This window comes from Poecilia reticulata, linkage group LG23 (assembly GCF_000633615.1).
Source record: "Poecilia reticulata strain Guanapo linkage group LG23, Guppy_female_1.0+MT, whole genome shotgun sequence".
NCBI lineage: Eukaryota > Metazoa > Chordata > Actinopteri > Cyprinodontiformes > Poeciliidae > Poecilia > Poecilia reticulata.
Window position 1 is genome coordinate 15328185 of NC_024353.1, and position 25447 is coordinate 15353631.

At 41.5% G+C, this 25447-nt stretch overlaps 1 protein-coding gene across 2 annotated transcripts; it reads left to right on the forward strand.

Annotated features, from left to right (window-relative positions):
• Window positions 1–1262: 1262 nt before the first annotated feature.
• Window positions 1263–25134, forward strand: gas2l3 (growth arrest-specific 2 like 3). 2 transcript variants are annotated; one of them, XM_008401407.2, is made up of 9 exons: window positions 1263–1401; window positions 13587–13642; window positions 17901–18087; window positions 18843–18961; window positions 19041–19182; window positions 20845–20908; window positions 21000–21141; window positions 22300–22404; window positions 22725–25134. In XM_008401407.2, the coding sequence occupies exons 2-9, from the start codon at window positions 13619–13621 to the stop codon at window positions 24045–24047; spliced, it is 2106 nt and encodes a 701-aa protein (XP_008399629.1). In that variant the 5' UTR covers window positions 1263–1401; window positions 13587–13618; the 3' UTR covers window positions 24048–25134. The 2 variants fall into 2 exon arrangements, with proteins under 2 accessions (XP_008399629.1, XP_017158377.1); XM_017302888.1 differs by lacking the exon at window positions 1263–1401 and adding an exon at window positions 11610–11835.
• The last annotated feature ends 313 nt before the right edge of the window (window positions 25135–25447 follow it).

Below are 25447 nucleotides of genomic sequence, written 5' to 3' on the forward strand. Positions count from 1 at the left end.
AAAATCATACTGTGTTCTTTTTGTCAACTCAACAGGAAGTCTTGATTCAGTTTTGTTTTTTGAGCTCTCTTCATAACTGATATTAGCATGAATACAGGCCAGTGTTAAAATGGGTCGTGGTGTGTGTACATGTGTATGTTTGTTTTCTTGCTCTTGTTTTGTTTTGTCAAAAAAAAAAGTGAAACAGTTTTACATTTTTTGTTTTTAACCATAAATATAAATATGGGTGAAAGTTGTCCAAACCTTCAAGTAGCAAAACAGCAACCAGACCATCACACTACTACCACCATGTTTCAGGTTGCCATATCCTCACAATAGCAAGGGTGCGACTGAAACCCAAGTCTGACCTACTTCTTCCCTTCAGGACAAAACAGTCATGAACACAAGAGTTTGATGTGAATAGAACCAACCTCCCCACTGTTTACTTCAAGTAGGACAGTGGTTCATTTTACATGGCACAGTTTGTGCCTCTGTAGCAATAAAGAGTCCTGCTGGAAGCCAAGGCGATCAGTGTGGAAAATGAGTTTGACTAAAAGCAACACTCACAAGTAGAGAATGAACAACAGTGTGTGTGTATGACTAACAAAAAACAGTTTAACTATCATAACTTTTAATGTGAGCGACAGCCATTTAGATTTTTTTATTACTTAGTTTTAACTCTTATAACTCCTATCATAGTTTGTTGACCTGTGTAGCAGTTTAACTGCATAGTCCCCGATAACCGTGTTAGCTCCGCCCACTGACTTTTATGATACAGAGCAGACAGATTTTAGCAAGAGTTTTCTATTTCTAATACTTTTGGAGACGTAATTTTTCTTTTTTTTCCTTCTTTTTTTAAAATTAAGGACAAATAAAAATGTTTCTCTAAATTTATTTATTTATTTATTTATTTATTTATTTATTTATTTATTTATTTATTTATTTATTTATTTATTTATTTATTTTGATTTTTATTTTATTTTATTTTTTTTACAAACCTCGTAGTAGGTGTCCGGATAAAATTAGTGTCACGTATAAAAGAAACGTGGGTCGAGCACTTAAACTGGTTTGTTTTGTATATTTTTATTTGCATAATTATCTATGTTATCTATGTCTCACGTTGATTTGCTGCATAGCGCAAGAGCTGAATGGATTTCATTGATGTGAATGGGGTTTCTATCATCCAATTAAAACGACGCTCAGGTAAGCCAGAGGTCCCGCCCACAGTCAGTCTCTGCGGTCTGATTGGCTGTTTCGAACAGCGCTCTCCATTAATTACACAGCTGGAGCAACAGAGGGGAGAATGTGAGTAACTCTCGATAATTGAAGCTCCAACCGAAAACTTCCAGTGAGGCAAACGAGCATCCACTAACTGTGACGCGGAGGTTCTAAGCGAAGCACTGCTAACTCACGGTGCTGCTGGTGAGTTTATTTTACTCTTTTCGATTGAAAAGGATACGGTTGGGAAGATGGAATTTTCGCCTGTGTGAAAGTTTCCTCGCGAGGAAACCTCGTGGAGACTTCTAGCATCTGGAATACTGAGGAAGAGTTGAAAGCTAAGCTAAAGTTTGTGTTGGGTTCACCATGATATTGAGACGGGTTTGTGTTACTTTGTGTCCACACAAAATGGAACATTCGATGAGTTTGGCACAGTTCTGGAACTTTTGAAGGGGTCCATCGGGTTTTATTTGAATAAATCTGCGACTTGGCTTCCTAACTAACTGACTAAACACTGAAAATGACTGACGTTTAAAGAAAGAATGCTCTGTTTAAACCTAATTTCCCTGCCGTCTCCGTTATCCAACGGCAGCCTCTCTGTTTGGTTCTGACACGTCTTTACTTGCTTCTGTTGAGTCTGAGCCGCTGTCTGAAGCGTGTCACATATTTATCCCTGGTTGAATGGCAGCTAGCAAAAAACAAATGGGTAAGAGGATCAGTAGTTTACTAGTACATGTTTAATCTGTTGCCAGTCCCTGCTGAGCTGTTCTATGATGATGTGCAGTTTGGAATTGTAATCATAGAAGGTTTTTATTTATTTTTGGATCAAAGCCCACCGTGGCTGGTATGTTTCTTCCTGCGGCTGCACTTATGGCTCCAGAACAATGAAGTTGGGCTGTTTTAAATGGATGAAGTGCTATTGTTGTGTGACAATCCTGGTTTCCTGTTGGAGGAAAGAGGATGAAGTGAGGATCGACAGGTGCTTCCTGCAAAGAGGTTGTCTTCAGGGAAATACTAGACATGCATAATCTAGAGTCTCAGCCTTCATGGTTAGCGTCACATATTGAATGTGAGTTTGGTCATTATATTCTGCAGGGTCACATCTAGAAGTTGTAGGATACTAAGCCTACGAGACGTCTGAAAGTTTGTTCTGATGTTCACTTACTAATCTGTCTGTCATTGAACCACCCAGACGTCTGTCCCTCATTCGTCCATCCAAACAGATTATTATTCCTTCTCCTGTCTGTCCATCGTCCCACCTTTCATTTATGCTTCATCTGTCAGTCCATCCGTCAGCCTTCCTCCTTTCAGTTTTTTTTTTTTTTGCAGACTTCATATTTAAAGTCTGACCACTGGGAAACGATCTGAAACGAACCAAAAGCTGATTTTCTGTATTTCTTTGATTCGTCATTAAATTCTAAGCTACAAAACTCTATGGAAGTTTGAGACTGGAAATGTATAGAAATCCTGTTTTTGGTGGCCTGTATGTGTCTACATGGAACGGGTTTGTTCATTTTTCTGAACTTGTCAAAAGGCCTGCAACTAACGATTAATAATCAAGTATTCTATAGATTATTTCTTACGGTCAGTGGGATAAAAAAAGGCACATTCTGCATATTTTTTATTTAAACTTGTCTTATCCAGTATAACAATTGTATTAAAACATCAAAATAAAGAAATCGATTCCATCTTTTTAAATGGTGGTAGGGAAGGTCATTTTGTTTTTAAATTGCAGCAACACAGCATTCCTTCAGTGAACTCTTCAGCATTTTGTAGCAAATGATGCATCTGTAGTTAAGAAAATACCTTCGGCATCAACATGTGAAAAGCTCAGCCCTTTCTGCTTGACTTAACATCAGTGTAGTTGCTTTTTATCTTTAGTGCAAAATGTATATTTTGGTGGGGGGTTTTTTATTTTATTATTGCTAAGTAATAATGATGATCAATTTAATTTATAACTCTTAACAAAAATCTCAAAGTGCTACACAGAGTATGTTATACTTTCACAAAATTGCCTTTTTTGAGTCTGTACTCCTGATAACTCTTATTCAATTACTAATAAAGTTGATGGTTATTTCAATAAAAGAATGCTATGTTATTGCATTTTAGGCCAAAAAAAGTATTTAAGAATTTAAATGACTGTTGTGGAAAAAAAATTGCTTTAACAAGAGTCTGGATGAGAAGAAATAAAAAATTTATTAAAACCTTGCAAGGTGAGAACAGAAATGGAGTCAAGGAGGCTGTCAAGTCTGCTCTGACCAATAGTGGGTCTGACTTCCTTTTATAGGTTCTGGTCAGAGAAGAGAGACTTGGATTGGACATTGGGTATGAATCCCTGATTGTGATGTACCAACAATTCTGTGGAGCCCAACCCCGGTGGCCTGGCCATTTGTCTATCGTTAAGGACGGAGGTTGTTACTTAATGTATGAAATGCAGTCTCAGTTCTGGGTTGAGGAAGTATCACCCCGATTGTCTTTTGGATCACAGACATTCTCTACTATTGCGTCACACTGTGGAAGTCTATAGGAGAGCAGCTTGGCCAATCTCATGATAAAATCATGCAGACACAATGATCTCATCAGACGCAATCTAAAGCACAAGAGGGGTGAGGAGCACATTATAAAATTTTCCATTAAAATGACAAAATCAGCACAATGTAAAAATTTTTTATTTCTGATTAATGTTCAGATTATTACATTTATTAAAATGATTAATTGCCACCCAATTTCAAATGGGTCAGTTCTGAAGTTACACCTTTAACATCAAAATGTGTCGCACAATTTGTACTTTTAAATGTGATAAACATTTCATTAGAGTAATGCAGCGCTGCCCCGTACCCACCTGTTTCTGCACACTGTTGGTCAGCTGGTTGAAATGAGGCCACCACGATGTTTAAATGATCACAAAAAGCACAAGAGTTTGGGCATTTGGGTGCATTTCTGTTCACAAATAACATGGTCATACTAGCTTTATCAGACTGATGGAGGCACAGCGCTGGCTGCTGACTTTACCTGCATAACTACAGACATCTCGTCTTTAACGTATTGCTTTGACAGAACATGGACAGAAACCTGTTGGTTCGAGATCAAAACTGAAATGACAGATTTTGAAGAAAACCAAGCCTTGAGAGGATCTTGGTATCTCTGCACATTATTCCTGGGTTTTCACTGTAGCAGCAGTGTGGAAACTGATAAGTTTGTCAGAACAACACATTCTTAGTTGGTTAAAGAACTTGGAGTTTTCTTGCCTTTTTATGTTTATCAAAAATTGCTCCATGTTTCCAAGCGAGGTCCTCCTCCAGATCAGATTCTGTACAGTAAGTCACTGTTTGAGACAAAGCTGCTTCTGGTCGCCTCTTCATAATAAATGAGTAGCAACCTCATTTCCATCAATCTTCATAATCGCCATCTGCTTGATCTTTGGCATCGGGCTTCACATGTAGGACCTCCCAAAGCTACAACACACATGTACACACACTAACCCTTAATGCATCCCCACCACCATTCTCCTCCTGTGGGCTGAAATCCCAAATAAATGAGGGGTAATCCCAGATTTCATTATCATCCCATTGTGTTGGCTGACTGTTGCAGCCCATATGTCCCTGTGTTCATGTTTAACTCATTAAGTCGTCTTTGTCTCATCTGGTGCTGCTTATTAAGGGTTTGATGTGTAGCTTCTGTGAACAGTTTCAATTTCGAGTACAAATCATATCATCTAAAGACTCGCAGATTCTTAAGACTGGAAATCCATAACTATTTGTTCGGTGGTGCTTCCAGTATTCGTCTATGACTTTTTCTTTAATCTGACTTGATTTAGCAAAATTGGGTTTATGTTTCAGTCTTGTTAAACTGGAATTATGCTACCGAATAATATTTATACTTGTCAAAGCCTGTTAAGTGAAACTTGTCTCACCAGCTCTGTTTTCATTGACCTTTTAATTGTACAATTTGATATTTCAAAAATAAATTGGCTTAATCGCACCAAATCAGAAAACTTGCTTTTCAATTAAAAAGTTTTGCAGCTAGGATGAGGTGAGGGCTTTTTTGTTTTACAAAACTGCATCACACAATGAACAATCGGATTTTGCAAATGGCACAAACCACAAAGAAGAAAACATGAGGTAGAGGATCATGGAGCAGCATGTTGTCTCGAGTGAACAGGCCTATTCACATAATTTTAGCTGCGTTTAATATTTAACAGAAAAAGTGAAATTGTGTTTTTTGTTCTGACATGAGCAGAATATTGACAAAGATTAAAGCACATTTGTCACGGAAACGCAGCTTCTGTCACACGCTGTCAGTTTCTGTTTGCCATAGTTGGCAGGCCTGTCACAGTAACAAATTGTCCCAGAAATGGTTGCAATAGACAATGTTTTGAAACCGTTTTCTAGTAATATGTTTACGATGGCATATATTACAAGATGCAAGTTGTCCATCTCCAAGACCAAAAAAACTTTTAATTTTGTACAGAGCACTTCAATTGGAAGACATTTTAACTATCCAAAATAAAATGGACAACTGTACATGGGGAAATAAAAACCACATGCCACCAAAAGGGTAATTTCTCTCTGGGATTGATAAAGCATTGTATAATTTATGAAGTCTCCAAACAATTGCCAATTAAAAATATAATCAGCTGCAACTTTTTATAAATTGACATTTTTCTCTCCTGGAATTGTATTTTATATTTTGAAGGCACTGTGCAGGTCAGCTAAATGACATGCAATATGTGCCATTTCTCCAGTGAATGAGTCATTTGAATGTTTGACTCTGGAACTTTGAGCCAGTTCCTGATGGCTGCATGCAAACATTTAATTCAAATATTTCTGCTATTTTCAGGAGCTCCTCTGTTGCCCAGAACTAGGATTAACCACCAGTCTCTCCTGTGACGGTGCTTTTTAAAAAAAATATTCTCCAGTTTCTGCTCATTGACCTACAGTTTTCCAAAACAAATTACGGTAAAGGTTAAATCCTCCCTACAAAAGAAGCGCCTACGACTCCTCTGAGGATTTGATTAGATGCAGTTTGAGTTCACTTCAATAAAACTGGTAACTTGGCAACACCGGGACTATTTGTTTGAACATTTGATTACTAGCAGAGCTCAGGCCCAGTTGAACAGCATTTACATTGTCTCTCTTCACCTGAAGCTGCCATGAAGGGATAAAATAGCTTTTTTTTTTCTTTTTTAATTAACTTAAGGCAAATGTTGATTTGCAAACTTTCTGTTTCCTTCCAGGATATGTTTGAGTTCCCAGTTTTGTGTTCCTGTTTATCTTAAAACACACAAGGTGATGCACTTTGCTCTCTATAGATGGACAAACGGAACCAACCTACCAGTGGAAAGATAAACGGTAGTGGTTGTCGAGCCATTTGTTGCGGTGTTACAAATGGCCGACCTGCTGTTTCTGTGGTATTTCAGAGCAGAAACGGTTCATGGCAGACATCTTCCCAGGCCTGTCGCACTCTGAAACATCCCATAACTTTGGTAGATGGACAATGACTTTAGAATTGGAAAATGTTTGGTGCAAGTCAGGTTTTTCTATCAGGTGTCCATGACAACCTGACATGAAAGTCGGGTTCTGTTGAAAGCTCACCATTTTACAGGCCTCAAAGTGAAGATTTGAACAGCTTGTCAGGGCAAAAAGAACTTCTGCTCTTCATTATTATAAAATGTAGATTTGAGACTGGAGATGTTTTGTCTAAGCAGAACTTGAATTCTATGAACATTATGTAGCTAGCTGTAATCTGGAAACGGTTTCAAAGGGAAGATGTTCACTGTTCATAATCTCAACAGACTGTCATGTGAAACAAAGCCAACTGTTCTCCTGGGGGAACTAGATGTGATTGGTATTTTACAAAAACAAGCGACTTTTTTTCCTTAATTGTCTAAAGTTTTAACCGATTCCATAATCTGTTTGTGCTGTTGGTGCGCTGACTCATTCTCAAACTTGTTTGTGCAGGATGCTGTTTACAAGGCTGTCTCTGGTGGGTTTACTCCACACCAGCATGTCTGGAGTCAGCCTTGTTGTTCCCGAGTTGGCACTGAGAGATTTTAATATCCAGGAGCTGACTGGGATGTAAAGCAAGCTGTGGATTAGTGTCATCAAATCAAAATTGGATTGGCAGGTGGGGCCCACTCATTCAAGCCTTTAAGATGGGCTTTACTCATAACGTCCCACCTCTAAGGAGAGGCCGCTCCAATAAGAACGGGAAGGTTGAGTCCAGTAGATTTAATCCTCTAAAAGTTCTATTAAAAACTTCAAGCAGACCTGTAAACACCTGGGGGCTAAATAACGTTGCGGTGTAATTGAAGCTGAGCCATTAAGTTCAGGGACATTATTTCCTTCCTGAATGAATGAGTTTCCTCATGGACACAGTGCAGCCAGACCCCATCTGCAGTGAAAAGGAGCAGGCCTGGCTCTAAACGAACCGCTGCTCTGATCGAGTAATTAAGTCCAGACACAAAGGGCTCAGCAGGAAGGAGTCTAATAGAGGAGGAGCTGCTATTCTCTAGGGACCAGTTTGGTCCAGCAGGACCCCTCTGGACTCCAACAAAGGGGGTTTACTGGCCCACTGCCACTTAACAGGGATGTCGCTCAGCTTTTGTGTCGCCTCAAGTTATTAATCAAGAAGAAAATCGTTGCATTTGCATTGAACTGATTAAATCCAACGTTGGAAGTTTGGCTGAAAAGTTTGAGAAACTATGACAGAGTATTAGGGCCACGCTAAAAAGTTTAGAAAAATGAATACAACAAAATCAAAATAATACGAGAATAAAGTCATATTACAAGACGTATTGCGACTATTTTTGCTTGTATTACAACTTCTCAAAATATGATTTCACAAAATATTGACTTCATTGTATTACGACTTTATTCTCGTATTCTTTCGTCTTACGTTCTCACAATATTATGAATTTATTCTTGTTGTACTATGACTTTACACTTGTATTATTTCTATTTTATTCTCTTATGATTTCTCATAATGACCCCATTACAGCTTTATTCTCAAAACATTGACTTCATTCTTATATTATTACAACTTTGTTTTCATATGCCTTTTACTTCTCGAAATGTTCTCAATTCTCAGATTATTGCGACTTATTCTTTCAATTTTATTCTCGTGATATCGGACACAAATCTGGATATAACTTGACACATATCAACTTTATTCTTGTAATAGCAGGACTTTATTATTGTAATTTATATTTTTCTTAGCATGGCCCTAATACGCCGTCATTAACAAAACTGTAAGTGATTTAAGGAAATTTGCACTCTAATTTTTGCTTCCTACTTTAGGCTCACACTTGCACATAACGTAATGCACTGACAATTCAAGTGTTTTAGGATGAAATGAAAAAATCCGTGGAGGGATGAAAAGCCTCAGGTGCAGGCTTGCGTTTTATTTGTATTAATTTTTCTATCTTTAACTCACTCAGCGGCAAATCAAAAGTCCGTCACCGCCTGAACCTTCACTTATTACGTAATACCCCTCTTCTCCTGAGTTTCTGCACGAGCGCCTGCATGCTTCAGCGAAGCGCCGCGGGGCTCCCTGAGCATGCCACGTGCAGTGTGTTTTGGTGACGGAGCGTCGTGGATGTGCTTTGCTGTCTGGAATAGCCCCAATCCTCTTAAATGATTATTGGCTACGACTAGAGAGCAGTGCGACGTATGCGTGTGTGAAGTGGGAACACATACATGTCTTCACCCCCACTGAACGCTAAAAAGCACAGACGGGATCTAAGTTTAGTTCAGGCTGCAGGGGAAACTCGTGCCGCTTACTCTACCGTAAACTTAGAACTGTTCAGTCTGAAAATGTCTGTAATTTCACTCCCATAGTGAACTACGGCTTCCTCCCTCTAAACCTGACTGGTTGTTCTCTGGCAGGTTTGTCTGCCCAATTCACTCCGCAAACCCTTCTTCTTTACGAATGTGGTGTGATCTGGTTTGTGAATGTTCCAACCTGCCCTTAATCACTTTTCTTCTTTACCGGTTTGACTCTCTTACCCAAGCATTGCTGTTTCATTCCTTCCCAATTTATTCTCTGGACAAAGTACTTTGGTCTTAAGGCACATAACAATATCCGAGTATGTATGAAGTATTTTTGTGAACTATGGAGATCAGTTGTAAGATCTCATGTTCTAAGCATTGGTTGTAGCTCAGAAACCCAGTCAATTGATTCTGATCAAATATGCTAAAATTAAAATAACCATGTTTCTGCTTGCAAATTATTTATACACCTGTAGCCATATGACAAGACGGACTTGAGGAGGAGTGGCAAATGAGATGGATTGGCACCACTTACCAACAATTGATGCCATCTAGGGCATATTACTGTGGCGTGTCGTCTCTGCTCCCTGGATATTGAGCTGTTGAGACTGACATAGTCTTCAGAGGCTTCTTCAGATTCGCTGGAAGACTGCAAGGGATCTGCTTTGCCCACAGCAGCACCATCCATGATGACTCTTTTTAAAGATACTTGAATATATAGTATTTTTATATTGTTGAATTTATATTTTCTTTAATATCCTTGCAGCAGAGTAGACGTATGTGCTGGTTAGTTGTACTGAGGTAAGCCACAATTTCAAATGATTATGGTTGACGGATTAAATCAGATTGCCAGGGAGTGGAATAACTAGCATCCATTCCAGCCACATTACGAAACATTGTTGCTAGCATGGGGGAAATAAAGCAGGATGAGCTGTCTTCTGATAACTGGATAAATTGTTACAAACTCAGTTTTGTAACAATTTTATTACAAATTGAGTCGTATAGAACTTAAAAATAGCTATCTTTAACTCCTGTTGGTAATTGAGTGTTTATCCGAGTCCAGCCTTAGTCTAACCCCACTGGTTATCTTTTGTGCTCAACTTAAGCCGTAACTGCTGAATGGAAAGGGCGGGGTGTCATGGGAAATCACTTTGGAGTGTCAAAAGGGAAATGAATTTTGGAATAAAGCTATCACTGTGTGGACATGTTTGTCAAATGACCGTTGAAGAATGTGCGTGGTAGGTCTCCATGTCAATCAATGCCCTTTATGGGGTACCATTCTCGGCTTCGGCAGCATAATAAAACCATTTTTTTGTTTTTTGTCTTCTCTCTTGGCTTTAGTTCTCCCACCCTCCTCTGCGCTTGACATTTGACCGCATGTGTGGGCCCCTTTCATGCTCCAGATGCACACAACTGGAGTTCTTGCCAAATATTCGTCCTCTTTTCCGTTGTTGTTGAGCTGTCACCCCTCATGAAAACCTACAGAGCTTTCTGGATGCTTCTCTGTTGGAACTCTAAAGGTCTTTCTACCACTGCAAGCCCTGAGGTGCTTTCCAGAGACTTCTCTGGCGTTGTCAGTGGCTGTTTCCATTACAAATGTGTGCAAGTCTTTGTCTATTTTCTGCAAACGTTGCCAAAACAGAATTGTGCAATTGCTGTGTTTCCGTTTAAGAATGTAAATGAAAATCAAACTTAAATGAGCATGTTCACACGATAAGTCATGGCAGGGACAGATGTAAACATTTACATGAGATTTTAATCATCCAGCCATAGTACTAGTGCCTAAAGCTGTTATTCAGACATTGGAGTGACAAATCCATTGTACTTGGGAGCTTACAGATGCAGCATTTTAGGAAAATGGTTTTCTGCAGTTTTACAGAAGACTCAGAACTTTTTATGAACTGAGATTTCTGGTGGAACTGGATGAATAGCCCAAAAAAAATCCATAATCATCCTCCTACTTCCTGTTGTCTTTGTTTTTGTCAGTAGTAACGTCCGGCTATTGATCACGTGACTCCTGCGGAAAAAAGTCTTTCCATTGCCGTTTTGCAAAGCACATATTTTTCAATGTGGCCGAAAAACCACTTGATCCTACTGCAAAAAAAATCTCATCAAAAGCAAATTTATTTTAGTAATTTCAATTGGCACAATTCTACGATTAATGGAAACACAACTAATGTGGCTGAAAAAGGAAGGCTGCTGGAAGTCAGCTTGCCTTATTTGAGCGGTGAATCTCAAACAAGCCCGCGGTCATTAGAGCAGATTTAAACAGCTGTGGCAAAGCAAACACCTGACTCACTCATAAGACGTCACGTGCCCTTGCCCTTTGCGCCTCAAGTTTGCTCGTTCTGCTGCAGCTTTGTTTGACTCCTCGGTCCAGACAGAGTTCAAACCAGGAGGTGTGGTGGTGGTGGGGGGGATCTAAGAGGAAGCGGCAGTAAATCACCTCCTCTACCCCATCTCTTTCCGATTCATTGCATCCCGATCGGGGAGTTCCTGGGTTGGAGATGAGACTGGTTAAGAAAACAATGACTGCTTTGTGTTGGGGTCCCGCTGTGAAAGGATTGGTGGGGGGCACATAGATGGTCAGGGCTTAGTGAAGCGTAGCCACTTCATTAGTCAGGGTTCTCCTCGTGCACCTCCTCCTCTCATCCCTTTCTCTCTCTCTCTCCCTCCCTCCGTCCCGTCATTCCCTTGCTGGCGTTCTTTCCACCCAGTCGTGGAAGCAGAGGCAGGAGCCGCTCTGGCTGAACATATCTGAACACGGTGCAGGGTCCTGACTTGGTTAGTCCACCATGTGTCCAATAGGCTGACAGGAGTTGGATGCTGGACAGGTTTCTTCAGTAGTTTAAGTTGTTTCTGTTCTGCGGTAAGTGAGATGATGTCAGACTCTCCCATCTACTTGCATCTCCTCTCTTCTGTTTAGGTTAGTTTTTACTTTGATATCAGTCATGTCACTCTGTGCTTTAGTAGAAAACATGTTTTCTGAATGCAGCACAAGAGTTTTTGCTGCCGATATTCATAAATCTGGGGTGAAAGCAGATCGTAGTGAGGGGGTTGGTATTCCAGGACTATTGTCTCAGCTGTGTTGACCAAATCAGCTCTGTTATTAGGATCTGTGTGCTCGTGATTGCTTCCCCACACCCACTCCCTCTGTGTCAAACACACTCCCCACTGGGACCGCTGAGTGTCGGGGTAAGACTTGTGTGGGAAAACTGGAGAAACCAGCTGTGTCGCTTCCTTTGAGAAAAGTTTGAAGGTTCAGTAAAAACGGACGCTCCTTACATTTAATGTTGAGTTTTAAACTAATTTATTCCATTTTTAATCATTGTTATTTGGTTAATGACATGATTCTGAACACTTTAAACACATCTGCGATTCTACAAGAAGGTAACTGAGTTTTTCACTCTGCAACAGCATCTACCTTGAAGAGTGTCGCAGCAAACCGGTTGCCCTGATCGGTACATATACATAGAATAATAAGGCTGTAAAATTGAAGTGATTTCTCTTCTTGGTCATAACCTTCTGAATGATTAACGTGGCAGATGGTAGATTCAAAGTTTGGGATGGGCTTCTTCTGAATGCTTTCTGCTCACAAATAGTCAAATTATTTTTTTTCTGTCTTTGTGATCTGACACATCCTGCTATGTGTTGAAACATTTTAATAAGCAACTTCCTTCCTGGTCATTCATTGATTTAAACAAAGTGTGCTCATTTATATCCTTTGACCTCATTAAAAAAACTGATACATGCACAACCTCAGTTTTCCAAGTCAAGCTTATTTTTATACAAAAAATTATCTTACTGAGGAATTATCACTGCCTTTCAAAAAAGTTACAATTTAAAGCTTTTTGAAAGTGGAAGGTACAAAACAAAGTACGCTTCATTTTTTATATACATATACATCAACAGGGTTTTATTAATTTTTTTTTGCATTACTTTATTTTCTTAGTAAACACCCTGCTTTAACTGTCACATTTTGCCACACCCATTATGGAAAACTGAACTAAGTAATACAAGATGTTTTTTTTGTTTTTGTTTTACAATCGTCTTTGAGAATACACGCAAAAAAATCCAGACAAATATGTTAGGAAATGATCGGAAATTGGTACGTATTGTTTGCAGATGTTGCATTTCAGTTATACGATGACTTGTAGCTCCCTGTTCTATAGAAATCAGACTTCAATATTTCACTAAAGTATTGTTTTGTCTACAGGAAAGAAGGAAAGCATTTTGCAATAAGGCAACTTTTTTTATTTATTTATTTTTTAATCTAGATTTTGTGGACCTCAATCAATTTAAACATGACTTTTAGCTGAAAAGTTTGGACACATTCGATCTAAATAATTTTGATCATGTTTGTAGCTGCTGTATTCTAAGCCTGGTGGGCCACCAGACTCTACTTGTGCCCACCAGGCTTACAATTGTTTTAATTATATTTGCCTTTAAGACCTTTTTAGTAGGTGTTGGGCATTGTTGACAATGTCTTCCAGTAATGCATAATTTCCCAGTGATGTCTTCAAATTTGCTGTTGACTTCAGACAGCCCTGCTAACACCACCAGGCTTCGCAGGTTCTCTGGGGGAAACTCTGCCTTAAAGATTTGTTTTTATCTCGACAGAATGAAGAAGTGAACTTCTGGTGAACACAATCATGGCTGTCCAGACTGGCATCCAGGTAAGAGCCTGCTTGTTTCTGTCAAAAGTTGAGTTTGACGACAACAAACTGTCACATGGTAAAGAAAATCTATTTCTTCATAAACTATATGGGTTTTTCAGTTCAGATCATCGCAGTAATCAAGATGAATTAAGCAGCTGCTTCAAAACCACCTGTGTCCCAGCATGCCATGCTGCTGTTGTTGTGAATGTCTGGCGTTCCTAAGCTCCCAGCCTTTAGTTGTTCCCCCCCCTCCACATCTTGTAGGGAGTGGGTGGAATGCTCCTCACTTTTTCCCTTTCCCCTCCCAGCAATGAATCGCAAGTCGTTCCCAAACCCAGAACAACAAGCGGATCGAGTTACAGCCTTGTCCCCGTTCGACACCTCCTCGACCGGCGCGCTCCTCTCATCTGCTCTGGAAAAACCAGGACTCTCGCATTCCCACCACTGTTGGATTGTGGGAATGTAAAATATGCTTCCCAAGTGCTGATGGCATAACATGTGGCGGGAAGGGCCGCAGCACGACGCGGATGTTCTGCAGCTTTAAATGCAGCAGATGGATCCTAAAGATCATGTTACAAAGGTCTCTGGATGAAATGGCAGCTTTTGATTTTACTAATCGATGGGTTTATTTATTTATTTTTTATTTTTTTTAAGTGAAGTGAGCGTAGAAAGTGGCTGTTTCGGTTATTCTGGGTCTGGAAGGTGAGCTGTGAGGATGCAGTGATGCTGCAGCCTCACTGCGCATGTAGAGCACAGTCGGATCAGATATCTGCTCAGCCATGCTGAACGTGTAATGCATTCATGGAAGTATAAATACAATCTGTAAAGGGAAGAACTGCTGCAGAATCCACCGGAAGCTTTAGTTTGGGTTCCGTTCGGCATTTCCAGACACTAAAACCTTTATAATTATACAATGTAAAGGGATTTGTCCCGATGAAATCCAAAGCTTTACAATAAATATCTTCGTCTGTAATGAGCATTTTAGTACTCTATGTGAAAAGGACTTAAGCAAACAGCTCAGGCTTGGCTTAAAGGTCAGTTAGCAGGTCATGGGAAGTGGGAGGAAACCAGCCTGAAAGTTGCGAATTTGCTACTTTTGAAGCAGATTGTTTGGAGATGGAACATTTGTGTCGCATTGAAAAATGTAACTGATTTTTGTTGACGCTGCTGTTCAGATGATTCATAGACATGCAGCAGGGGGAGGAGCTTATGAGAATCTTTTAAAAAAAATGTTTTTCTTTTCCATATGATGGCTTGGTTTCCCTTTTAGAAAGTTTTGATGTGCTTAGCTTGAGCCACTTAAGATTAAACCACCTTTAATTAGTGATTAAAGGTCAGAATGTTTCAGGATCTGGGGCGTTTGTGGATTACGAGTCCACATACCTGTACCTAGTGAAATGAACTCAAACTGCCTCTGTTCTATAGGCATTTAGATTCCAATATTAAGCTGTTCTCACTTTCACTGAGAATATCTGTAGAGTTGTCACAGGTTGGATTTCCATTTGATTTTCTTCTTTGAAATGATGACTGACACGCACTCAAACCATCCTCAACCCTGAATAACTAAATGTTAAAACCAAAACGTGCATCGTTTGATCTCATTAAGTGTTTTTTGCAGCCTCAAAATGTAATTAATACACCCATACCGGATCTAGAAATAAACTAAAAATATCTGTTAAAATCTTATCTCAAACAGATCATTCAATCTTTCTCAGTTTTAAAAGTGACTAAAATATTTTGCAGTCTGTCCTGTAATTTTTACAGCAGGGAAAGTAGGAAGTTGCAGATTAGTGATCTAAACCCAGAGTTGTCCCTTTCCCCTTTTATTTTTTAATCCCCCCCCCCCCACATCTCCTAAACATCTCAACAGTCTGGCCCATCTAATTATTAAAAACTGTTTTTGACTTCAGCTTTGAAAAGTACGGGAAAAAAAGTTTACTTCCTAGTCACCCTAGCATTCTCTGTAGTCTTGAGTTGCAACAAGTTCTTTTTGGCGTCATTGTGGAGAACAAACTGAGGTTAAAGCCATCATATCGACCTCAAAGTTCTGCTCCACTGAGGCCTGAGTCACTCCCAGTCCAGCAATCTGGAACAGAACAATCTGCAGCAGGGCTGGTCGTTGTAGAACGAACCGTCTGTTCCTCTGCCCAGAAGGTTTCCTGTTTGTCGGCCGGGGCGACGCAATGAATTCGCCGCCTTGTTCCGCAGCACAACAATCCATTGAGCTGCACGTCTCAGCAGCGCCTGATCACATGTGAACGACACCAAGATTAAAGGCCGTATCCGAAGCAGATGTCAACAAGCTGCATGGCAGGAAGAGGGAGGGGTCCGTCAGCAGCTGGTTACGCAACGTGCAGAGATGTCAGAGTGGACATCTGCAGCTGATTCTTAGGTTTCCCCCCTCGGACCGCCTGGAAACTGGAAAATCAGCCAGCGCTTGGTAATGTGGAGGTCCCCTGCTTCTCAGTCTGTTTTGCAACTTTGTATTGGGGCCATTGTAGATGGAAGGAAGGGGAAGGGAAGAAAATGAGTACATTTCCATGAAAAACTCATTTTCTAGAAAAAGCAAGAAAATTTGAGCTCCAGAAATCAGAAATGGTTAGAAAAAGACTCTGATTTTAAGATTCAGATTTATTTTTTTTTAAGAAAACCCTTGGAAATTTGAGTTTCAAAAGTCAACGTTTTGAAACTGAATTTTTTTTTTTCTAGAAAATGTTTGACTTTTTTAATAAAAATTTTAAGACATTTTCTAGGGGGGGAAATAAGAAGTTTGAGGAGTTTTTTGGGGGCAGAAACTACAGTGACCCTAATACACTGACAGTTCAACATAAAGCACTTTTTTTTTCTTTTTTTTTTTTTTTTTTTACATTTTGTTCAGAGCCATAAAACTGAATTCCTCCCTGCCCCCCACACACTTGGTTTCCCTGTGTGACAGACTTTGAGTGACCAGATGAGGATGCTGACTGGGTGAGGCAGTGTGTGACAGCAGGGATGGATATGATCAGACGTTGGCTTCAGGCACATAGGAGCACATGTTAGGAAAGTACAGCAGCATTGGATGTTTTTTCTTGCAAAATAACATGAGGCTGTGCAGAAAACTTATGATACGGTTGATTATAAATGGATACAGATGGGTTTGTGGCTTTAAGACGGAGTAACCACGGTTACTAGCTCAGATTGGTGCACTGATTTTCAGTAGAGCTTACATGCAGCACTGTGTGAAGACTTCACTCTGCATGGATAGCTCACACTAATTATGACCCACTAGTGTTTCCACACACAAGGAGGAGAAAACGGAATATCGTTTGTGCTTTTGTCTTAAAAAGTAACATTTTGTGGTACTGTTCCAATAAATAAAACTGACCATATAAACATTTTCATTTTTAGGTAACTGTATGTCTGTGACTTGACACAGTAATCATTGCCCCACAGATAATAGAAGGTTTTTCAAGAGTCATATTTAAGTCGCATAACAGTGACTTGTATCACTGAACTGCACACAGTAACTGCTTTTAATCACGTTTTCAAATTTGATATTCTTATTGAGCAAACCATGGTGAAAATGTAAAAAGAAAACAATCTTGACGAGGTTCTTTTTTCTTTTTCTTTTTTTTTACGTCACCAATCAACCAATCAAAATTCTTATGGCAAAAAAGTAGTATGATGATCAATGCAAGAAATGCTTACTTGTAATGCTGCATTAGGAAAATGAATACCATAAACTATATGTTCTATGTTTAAAATTATGTCTGTCTGAGAATGTTGGGTTAAAAATGGCTAATGGAAGAAAGAGGCACTGAAGTAAAATTCAGCTGCCCTTATCTACAGTTTTTGTCAAGTTTGTTCCCACAGACAAATTTGGACCACAAGAAAATGTTTACTTTAACTTTATTATTCCTCTTTGATGCCAACTTTTTAAGTTCCTGTATTTGCTAGCTGTGCAACAAGGCTAACAACAGCTGAAAGGAAATTATTGGCCAACAAAACCAGTTAGCCTTTGTTTATAAAATGACAAAAATTCAGAAATATTGAATAGTTTCAGGTATGTTTTTTTTTTTTTTTTTTTTTTTTTCTTTTTGTTTGCTGTTCTTTTCAGATGCTAACTTTTCTAAGTTTCTGAATTTGCCAGCTTTGCTGTGAGGCCAACAGACGCAAACTTAATTTCCACCAAAACCTTCTGTCTGTAAAATGATCTCTTTAGATTTATGGTGTTTTTACTTGCATGTTTTTCCTTTTTTTTTTTTTCCCAGCTCAGTTGATTTATTTTGTTCTCCAGGTTTGGTTCAGCGAGAAGTTTGATGCCCCCCTGCTGAGTCCCAGGTGCCCCCGCAGCCCGTTGGCTCAGCGGCACGGCCCCGGCCTCTCCAACGTCTTCCAGTATGACCAGTGGCTGGCGGTCCGCCACGAGGCCACGCTGGTCCCCATGCAGGAGGACCTGGCCATCTGGCTCAGCGGCATGTTGGGTGGGTTTAACTTCCTCACACTCCTAAACGGTTAAATTGTTTTTTTTTGTTGTTTTTTTTTAAGTTGTTTTGACACAGCAAGGTTTGATCCAATCAATTTTCCATCTGCCTTCAACAGTAGCTGTGTGTGTGTTGCATGCCAACAGTTCCCCCCCAGAGGCCAGGAACGTACCGATGAACTATCGACGCGGCTCTCGTGTGTAATCAGATTTCGACGCTTCCATTTCCAAGCATCTCTTGGGGAAACCGCAGAGCGGAACAGAATCCCTCAGTTTCTCTGCTGTTGTCATTATACGGATGCCCATTGTCCATGTGGCACAATGGAGCAGTGAGGAACCCGAAACTGACTTTATTGTTGCTGAATCAGGGTTTCACAGCCCAATGTTTGGCTGCCAACACGAGGAATGTGGGCAGATACTCGGCTCTCAACGTGAGTTGGCGCTCCCGTGGACAGGATGGCCTGCATTTCAGGTTTTTAGACGTTTTACACGGCGAACCAACAGGTGGAATCAACGGGATAAAGTTTCCAGCCCTGAGGCTGAGCCCTTTGTCGGGTGGAAGTCGACTTTTACACAGCAATCTTTGTCAGTGTGGCCGTATTGTTCTTTGATTTACAGCAGAGGGAGCGTGGGAGAGCTTGAGCCCCTTGGAGGAGGAAGCGGCGGTGTTTAATGTGGCCTCCTGTTCAGGAACATGCAGAGAAAGGAAGATGTTCCTCTGGTTTGTACCTTTTAACCATTCTGTGGTTTTTCCAGGAGAAGAGGTGAGAGCCGAGCTGTTCATGGAGGAGCTGGATAATGGCGTGAAGCTCTGCCAGCTGATCGGCGTCCTGCAGACCAAGGTCGCCCAGACCTGCCCCACAGCGCTACCCAAGGTAAGATGTCAAAACGTGTCAAAATGTTTACCAGAACGTTCCGCTTCAACATAAGTTTGACGTTCCGGTTCCCGTCCAGCTCTTCCCCACCAGGAAGGTGGCCTGTAAGCGCGACGCCTCCCCGGGTTCCTTCTTTGCCCGGGACAATACGGCCAACTTCCTGGCCTGGTGCCGGCACATCGGCGTGGACGACACCTACCTGTTTGAGTCGGAGGGCCTTGGTAAACGCCAGAACACGTCCAACCAGATGACTAAACTCTCATTTCATTTGGGACTTTTAGACAAACGTTCAGGTTTAATCTAGGCATCCCAACTCGGGGGAGGTAAGAAGGCTTCAGCCTGAATTCCTGCAGACATGACCTCTGAGGTTGATGTTTGAAATGACCTGCCCACCAGATTTAGTGAACTATTAAAATTAGTTGTGGCTTTTACAAAGAAAGTTGAGTAACTTATTAAAATGCAGCTGTAAAGAAAAGGTTCAAGTTTGAGGCCAAATGAAGCTGTAATCTTTAACATTAGTCACAGATTAAAGATTTTTTTGTTAGATTCATTAAAAGTAACGGAAGTTGCAGTAAAAATCAAACTTTTTCTAGAAGCTCCATGTATCAGTTTATTTAAACGTTCCCTGCTTTGCAGAAATACTCATTCCCTTTGCACTTGTCCTCATTTTGCCACAAAGTTTAAAGTAGGTTTTTATAAGCGAGACCAACAGGAAGTGATGCTTGATTGTCAAGTGAAAATGTTAGCTATCATACCACACTTCTGATTTTTATTTGAAAAGTATATCTGCATTCAGGTCAACATTGGTGAACAAAACTGCACCAAGGCGGTATGCATCATCTGCTATGGGATCAAACGGAGTAGATCTGAGCTTTAAGCTTTCAGCCCCAGAGATCTGAGCAGCAGAGTCCAGTTAAGCTGGACCTCCTAGTGGCTAAATGGGATCTGATGGCGGGAGCAAGCACTCAGAGTGTGATCCATGTGGGATCACTTCATTTGAGTTGATCAAACTCCAAATCCCAGTCTGGAAGGAAACCCAAACATCTGCTGCTCTAATTATTTTTTTCCTAATCAGGGTTTCCCACCAGAGAACCTGCTAGGCCCGTTGGTAGAGACGTTAGGAAGGCCAGCCAGCGACCCGCCATGTTTGAGTTAAATGATTATCACTGGGTTTTAGGTCCTGTTGATGTCTTCCAATAACCCACAGCTACCTAGTCATATTTTCAAATTTCCTGTCAGCTTTAAAATCTTAAAGATGGCAAACATAAGAAATATAATTACATTTTTTGCACTTCAGTTGTTTCACCCCAAGTGTGTGTACAGTAGTTTCCATTACAAATGTGCACAAATGTTGTCAATACTCAACTAATATTGAAGAAAAAAACACAATTCACATGTGAATAAGTTGGTTCACACAATAAGTTGTTAAACATGCTGCACAATCATCCTGCAGCTACTTCCTGTCGTCTTCTTGTTTGTGGTTTGCACCACTGGCAACATCTGGCTGCTGATCATGTGACTCGTACGATGGGTGGAAAAAAGTATTTCCATTGCTGTTTTGCAAATTAAAGTAATTTTGATATGACCAAAAAACGTTTTATTGAAATTTTATTTTCATTAAGTGAATTTGACATAAATCAAATTATATATTTATATGGTCAATGGAGATGTGGCTAATGTCACTGGTGTATATTTAAAAAAACAAAAAGACAAATGATGTTTAGCCTGGCAGGTGGGGGAGTAAAGCATGATGGCCAAGTTTATAAAACACCGGAGAAAGCCCTGATCTGATTTAGAATTAAAAAAAAAAAAATTTTTAACATTTTTTTTATCCTGAATGTTTGTCTGCCACCTCTTGCCAACGGGTGTTTTCTCTGCTGCAGTGCTGCACAAGGAGCCTCGGCAGGTGTGTCTATGTCTGCTGGAGATCGGTCGGATCGTCTCCAGGTGAGTTGGCTCCTCTGAACATAGAGCCTCCGAGTCTCTCTCTCTCTCTCTTCGGCGCCACCTAGTCCTGACTCGTCTCCGCCTGTCCCAGATACGGGGTGGAGCCGCCCGTGTTGGTGAAGCTGGAGAAGGAGATCGAGCTGGAGGAGACGCTGCTGATGACGGAGGAACCTCCCGCCGCGGTGAAAACCTTCAGCGTGTGCTGCCAGCATGGGGCTCTCTACCATCCAGAGGTGAGATCAGGCCCCGTTTCCCCCGACGACAGCGGCTGACCCACGTGACGCCCCGCCAGCGCTCTGACTCAGTCGCGCGTGCAGAGCCACGTCGTCACACACATGCAGGCGCAGACGTTGAAGCGCTCCTCAAGGGGGGGCTGTGGAGCCGGATGGATGGGTTTATGTATTTAGTCTGGTTGAGTGGATGAGAACGCAGCAGCAACAGTCGGGGTTGATTGTTTTCCTCCCTGAGGAGACTGCCGCTCTAAAAATAACTGGAGTCAGTGAAGTGGGAAATGGCTTGGATTAAAACGGACACAGTTGGATTAATCATATTCCCAAATGCATCTGGCTTTAAACTGAGCTGTTCATACTTCAAAAGGTTTTTTCTTTTTTCTCCCAAATGTATTTATTTCCCATTAACTTTTGCACATTTTGTCAGGTTTCAATTTCAAACTGTAATGGATTTTCTGTGCTAAAGCGATCAAGAGCCAACAAATGGCCTAAACTGATTGGTCCATCCAGGAGAGGACTATTCATAGGAGCTGAGAGGCCTGATGGAACTGGAGGAGCTGCAGAGATCCACATTGTTGTTTTTAATTAATTTTTTTACAAACGGTGACATATTTGAGAAGGTGACGACATCGTGGGACATAATAAGGGGAATGGAGGACATTATTCGCATTAGCTGCGTTTTTATGTCAAATGTTTCGCTAATGTCGGAATACCAATAATTTCACAATTGCGGTGTTTCCATTAAATTAAAATCACAGATAAAAATCACACAAAAATAATTTTTGTCTCTTGAGTCAGTAAAAAGTATGCTGCACCGTGACCCTCCAAATACTTCCTGTCTTCGTGGTTGTTCCAGTGGCATCATCCAGTTGTTGTTCATGTGACTTGTGTGATATGAAAAAGGTGTTTCCATGGCAGTTTTGTGAAATAAACCAATTTTGGTGCTCCAAAAATAAACAAAAAAACCCTCAAATGTCATATAGCACAGTCCTATGGTTGGTGGAAGCACAGCTATTGTCCTAAGATTCGTTCCGACACGTGAAGATCCATCTTCCTTATTGACTCGAGCATTCTTCAAGGATCAGCGATTTAAATGCCTACATTAAACCATTTCTGTGTACCTCAGAAATGATAAATGAATCTGGTGGTTTGTCCCTGCAGGAGCTCAGCATGGATGACCCACCCTGTAACTGCTCCAACAAGGTGTCCATCGAGTACCTGTCTGAGGGACGCTACAGACTGGGCGATAAGACCATCTTCATCAGAGTGAGTATCTCCATCCCAGTCAGTTTGAACTCGGCTCTGAGTGTTTGTGTTGCGTCAGAGATTAGCTGCTAGCTGTTGCGTCCTGTTAGCTGCAGCGGTGCCAAGTTCATCGCCGCAGGCCGTGGCTGGACACATGTAAGCTCATTAGCCAATAGCAGCGGATGGTGATTACATCACAACTCTGCTGCTATTCAGGGCACAACGCCTCAGTGCAGACGGGTTAATCTGCATCTGCTATTTCTGGAGATGAAATGAATGCTGCTTGCCTGAAAGCTCATGGTGTGGACTTTGGGATGATGTGGGAATGTTTGTTCCCTCAGATGCTGCACGGCAAACACGTGATGGTGCGAGTCGGCGGGGGCTGGGACACCCTGAGGGGCTTCCTGACCAAGTATGACCCTCTGCGGGTACTGCAGTTCACCACACTGGAGCAGAAGATCCTGGCCTTCCAGAAGGGCCCACCTGGTTTGGGTGGTCACCGTGCCAACGCTCCACCCAATCCGCCTCATATGGACCCTCTTGCTGCAGTTAATGGCCTCATCTCCTCCTCTTCCTCCTCCTCTTCGTCCTGCTCTTCATCGGCATCTGCACCCCCTGTAGGACAGAGCTGCCGCTCATACACCCCCTCCCCTGCCTGCACCCCCATCCTGGCAAGGAAAGGTTCTGCTGGGGTACCGAAGAAGAACCTCCAGACAGCACCATCCTTTCCCAGGAAGCCCACCCAACTCCCCCTGCCTGTCCCCACTAAAGGCTCCTCTTCTCTGCCCTCCTCACCTGTGAGCAGCTCCAGCAGGTGGGCCCCCAGCCCGAGCAGTCACCGCAGAGCCCTGACTCCATCAGCTGCCCCTGTGGAGCCAAGCTCCGCCTCTAAGCTAAAACCCCGGCCACATGGTCCTACCACCCACCCCAGGAGCCCGGTCTGCCCTGAGCCTTCCTCCAAATGCCCCAAACCTTCCAGCCCATGTACCTCCCCCACTGCTGTGCACATGTCCCGCCCCACCACCGTATCTGCCCCCAAAGACGTTAAGCCTTCCTCGAGTGCCAGCCAGCGCTCCCGCCTTGCACAGCGGCGCCCCGGCTCACCGGCGTCACGCCTCCGTCTGGAGACGAACAGGAAGGCGAGGGTGGCCACAAGGATTGTGCCGGTACGAAAAATGGTACCCCAGCAGCCCCCGACCCCTTGCTCCCAGGCTGGCTCCTCCCGTGCCCCGACCCCTTGCTCCTCCAGTGCCCCGACCCCTTGCTCCTCCCGTGCCCCGACCCCTTGCTCCCAGGCTGGCTCCTCCCGTGCCCCAACCCCCTGCTCAAAAGCTGTGCCCCCAGCAACAGTAACTTCTATCTGCTCCATGTCAAAGGTTAAAATCAAGGTGGCCTCTGCCATCCCTGGGCCGGTTCCAGGTATTGCCTCCTCTTCCTCTAAAGGTAATCAGAAGACCCCCCCCACAGCACAGAGGACTGTGAGAAAACCAGCAGCTCTGGGGAACCCCAGCACAAAGACGATGCTGAAACCTGAAGCAACGACAACTCAAACCACAACCTCTCAGAGAAACCCAGTGAAAGCTGCAGAGAAGACCCCACAGAGCAAGGCTAGGAGTGACGAGCCGTACTTTGAAATGACCACTAGGAGGAAGCAGAGAGCCTGAAACGGCGCCATCTAAAGGCTTCATGAAACCAGCTGCACTTGTTGGAGCTCAGACTGATATCTCTAATCTGATCATGTTTGTAATTTTGTTTTTGATTAGTCTTTTTAATGTTTATTTAATGGTCTTTAATTTTTTTTTATCTAACTGTGGTCTCTTTAGAGATCAGTTTTACATTAATAAACTCAAACTTGCACAATGTTTACATTTAATTCGGACAAGATTTAAATCATAAATGGTTTTAGAGGGAAATGATGTTCAACATACTACATGAAACTTTTTAGACCAAACTCATGAATATAGTTGGTTTAAGCCAAGTTTTACATAAACTTCTCTTTCCTTAGCAGGTTACCAAAAATGACTAGAAATTATGCTTGAATTTTTTTTAATTTTTCCTGAGATTCCAGTTTCAGCTTGTGAAAACGACTGGATGTCAGGCCACCTAAAAAGTAATCAATGCTTCAGTTTCTCCACATTCTGTCTCAGTCTAATTACAAAATTAACCATTTTTCATATTTGGCTACAACTCTTAACTCGTCTGTTTGCCCAGTTGCTGTTACAGAAAAAACCTCCCCACAGCATGAAGCTGCCACCACTGTGCTTCACAATGTTGGGTAATAACCAGATGTGCCTTTTTTTTTTTTTCTTCCCTCCCTTTACTCTGGATCAAGGCTGCAACATAATGTGGAAAGTTGGCTGTGAATACTTTCTGGATGTTGTGAACACCAGATCCTGTTATTGCAGACTCCTTCCTGTCTTGTGCCTTTCAATAGAAATCCTCCATTCCTTCTCTTACCCACAATTCTGAGTGGCTGCAGAATGTATCAGAGGCCAGAAGGTGGTGCATCGAGCAGTTGACACTTTGGACAGTGTGTGACTTTTGCATTTTGAAAAACTACTGAGATGCCTTTTTTTGTCTCTCCTGAATCAAAACACTGAGCAAACTTGGAGCAGAATCTACTTTGTAAAACGTTTGTTTTTGTGGTATAATATTCTAGTTTTGTGTTTTATCTAAATTTATTTCTTGGCACTTTATAGAAAACTTATGTTGAATGTCTTTTGTCTGATTAATAAATGGATGTTGGTTTAAGATTGACTATTTTGTTGCTTCTCAAACTGAGAATTTTGAGATTTAGAATAACTATAAACTCGGCTTTCTATAATGGGGTTATGGAAAGCTGAAGAGTTCGACCTTTTACAGGTGAGCATGTTTCTGACCTCTTGTGGTCATAACTGGAAACTGCAATTGTACCAAAAGTAATGGTTCAATTTTTGGACTAGCCAATACTTGAGCATTTAAGATCAATAAGTTATGATTGTAAGAATCATTAATTTTAAACTAGGATGCACTTATTAAAAACTAGTTGAAACATTCATCTTTGGTTTTTCCTTAAGACTTGAAT

Coding starts and splice junctions, on each gene's coding strand:
- gas2l3 (XM_008401407.2), top strand. CDS start 13,619: ATGGCTGTCCAGACTGGCATCCAG. Junction 18,962..19,040: donor GCCCCACAGCGCTACCCAAG/GTAAGATGTCAA, acceptor GTTCCCGTCCAG/CTCTTCCCCACCAGGAAGGT. Junction 19,183..20,844: donor GTTTGAGTCGGAGGGCCTTG/GTAAACGCCAGA, acceptor TCTCTGCTGCAG/TGCTGCACAAGGAGCCTCGG.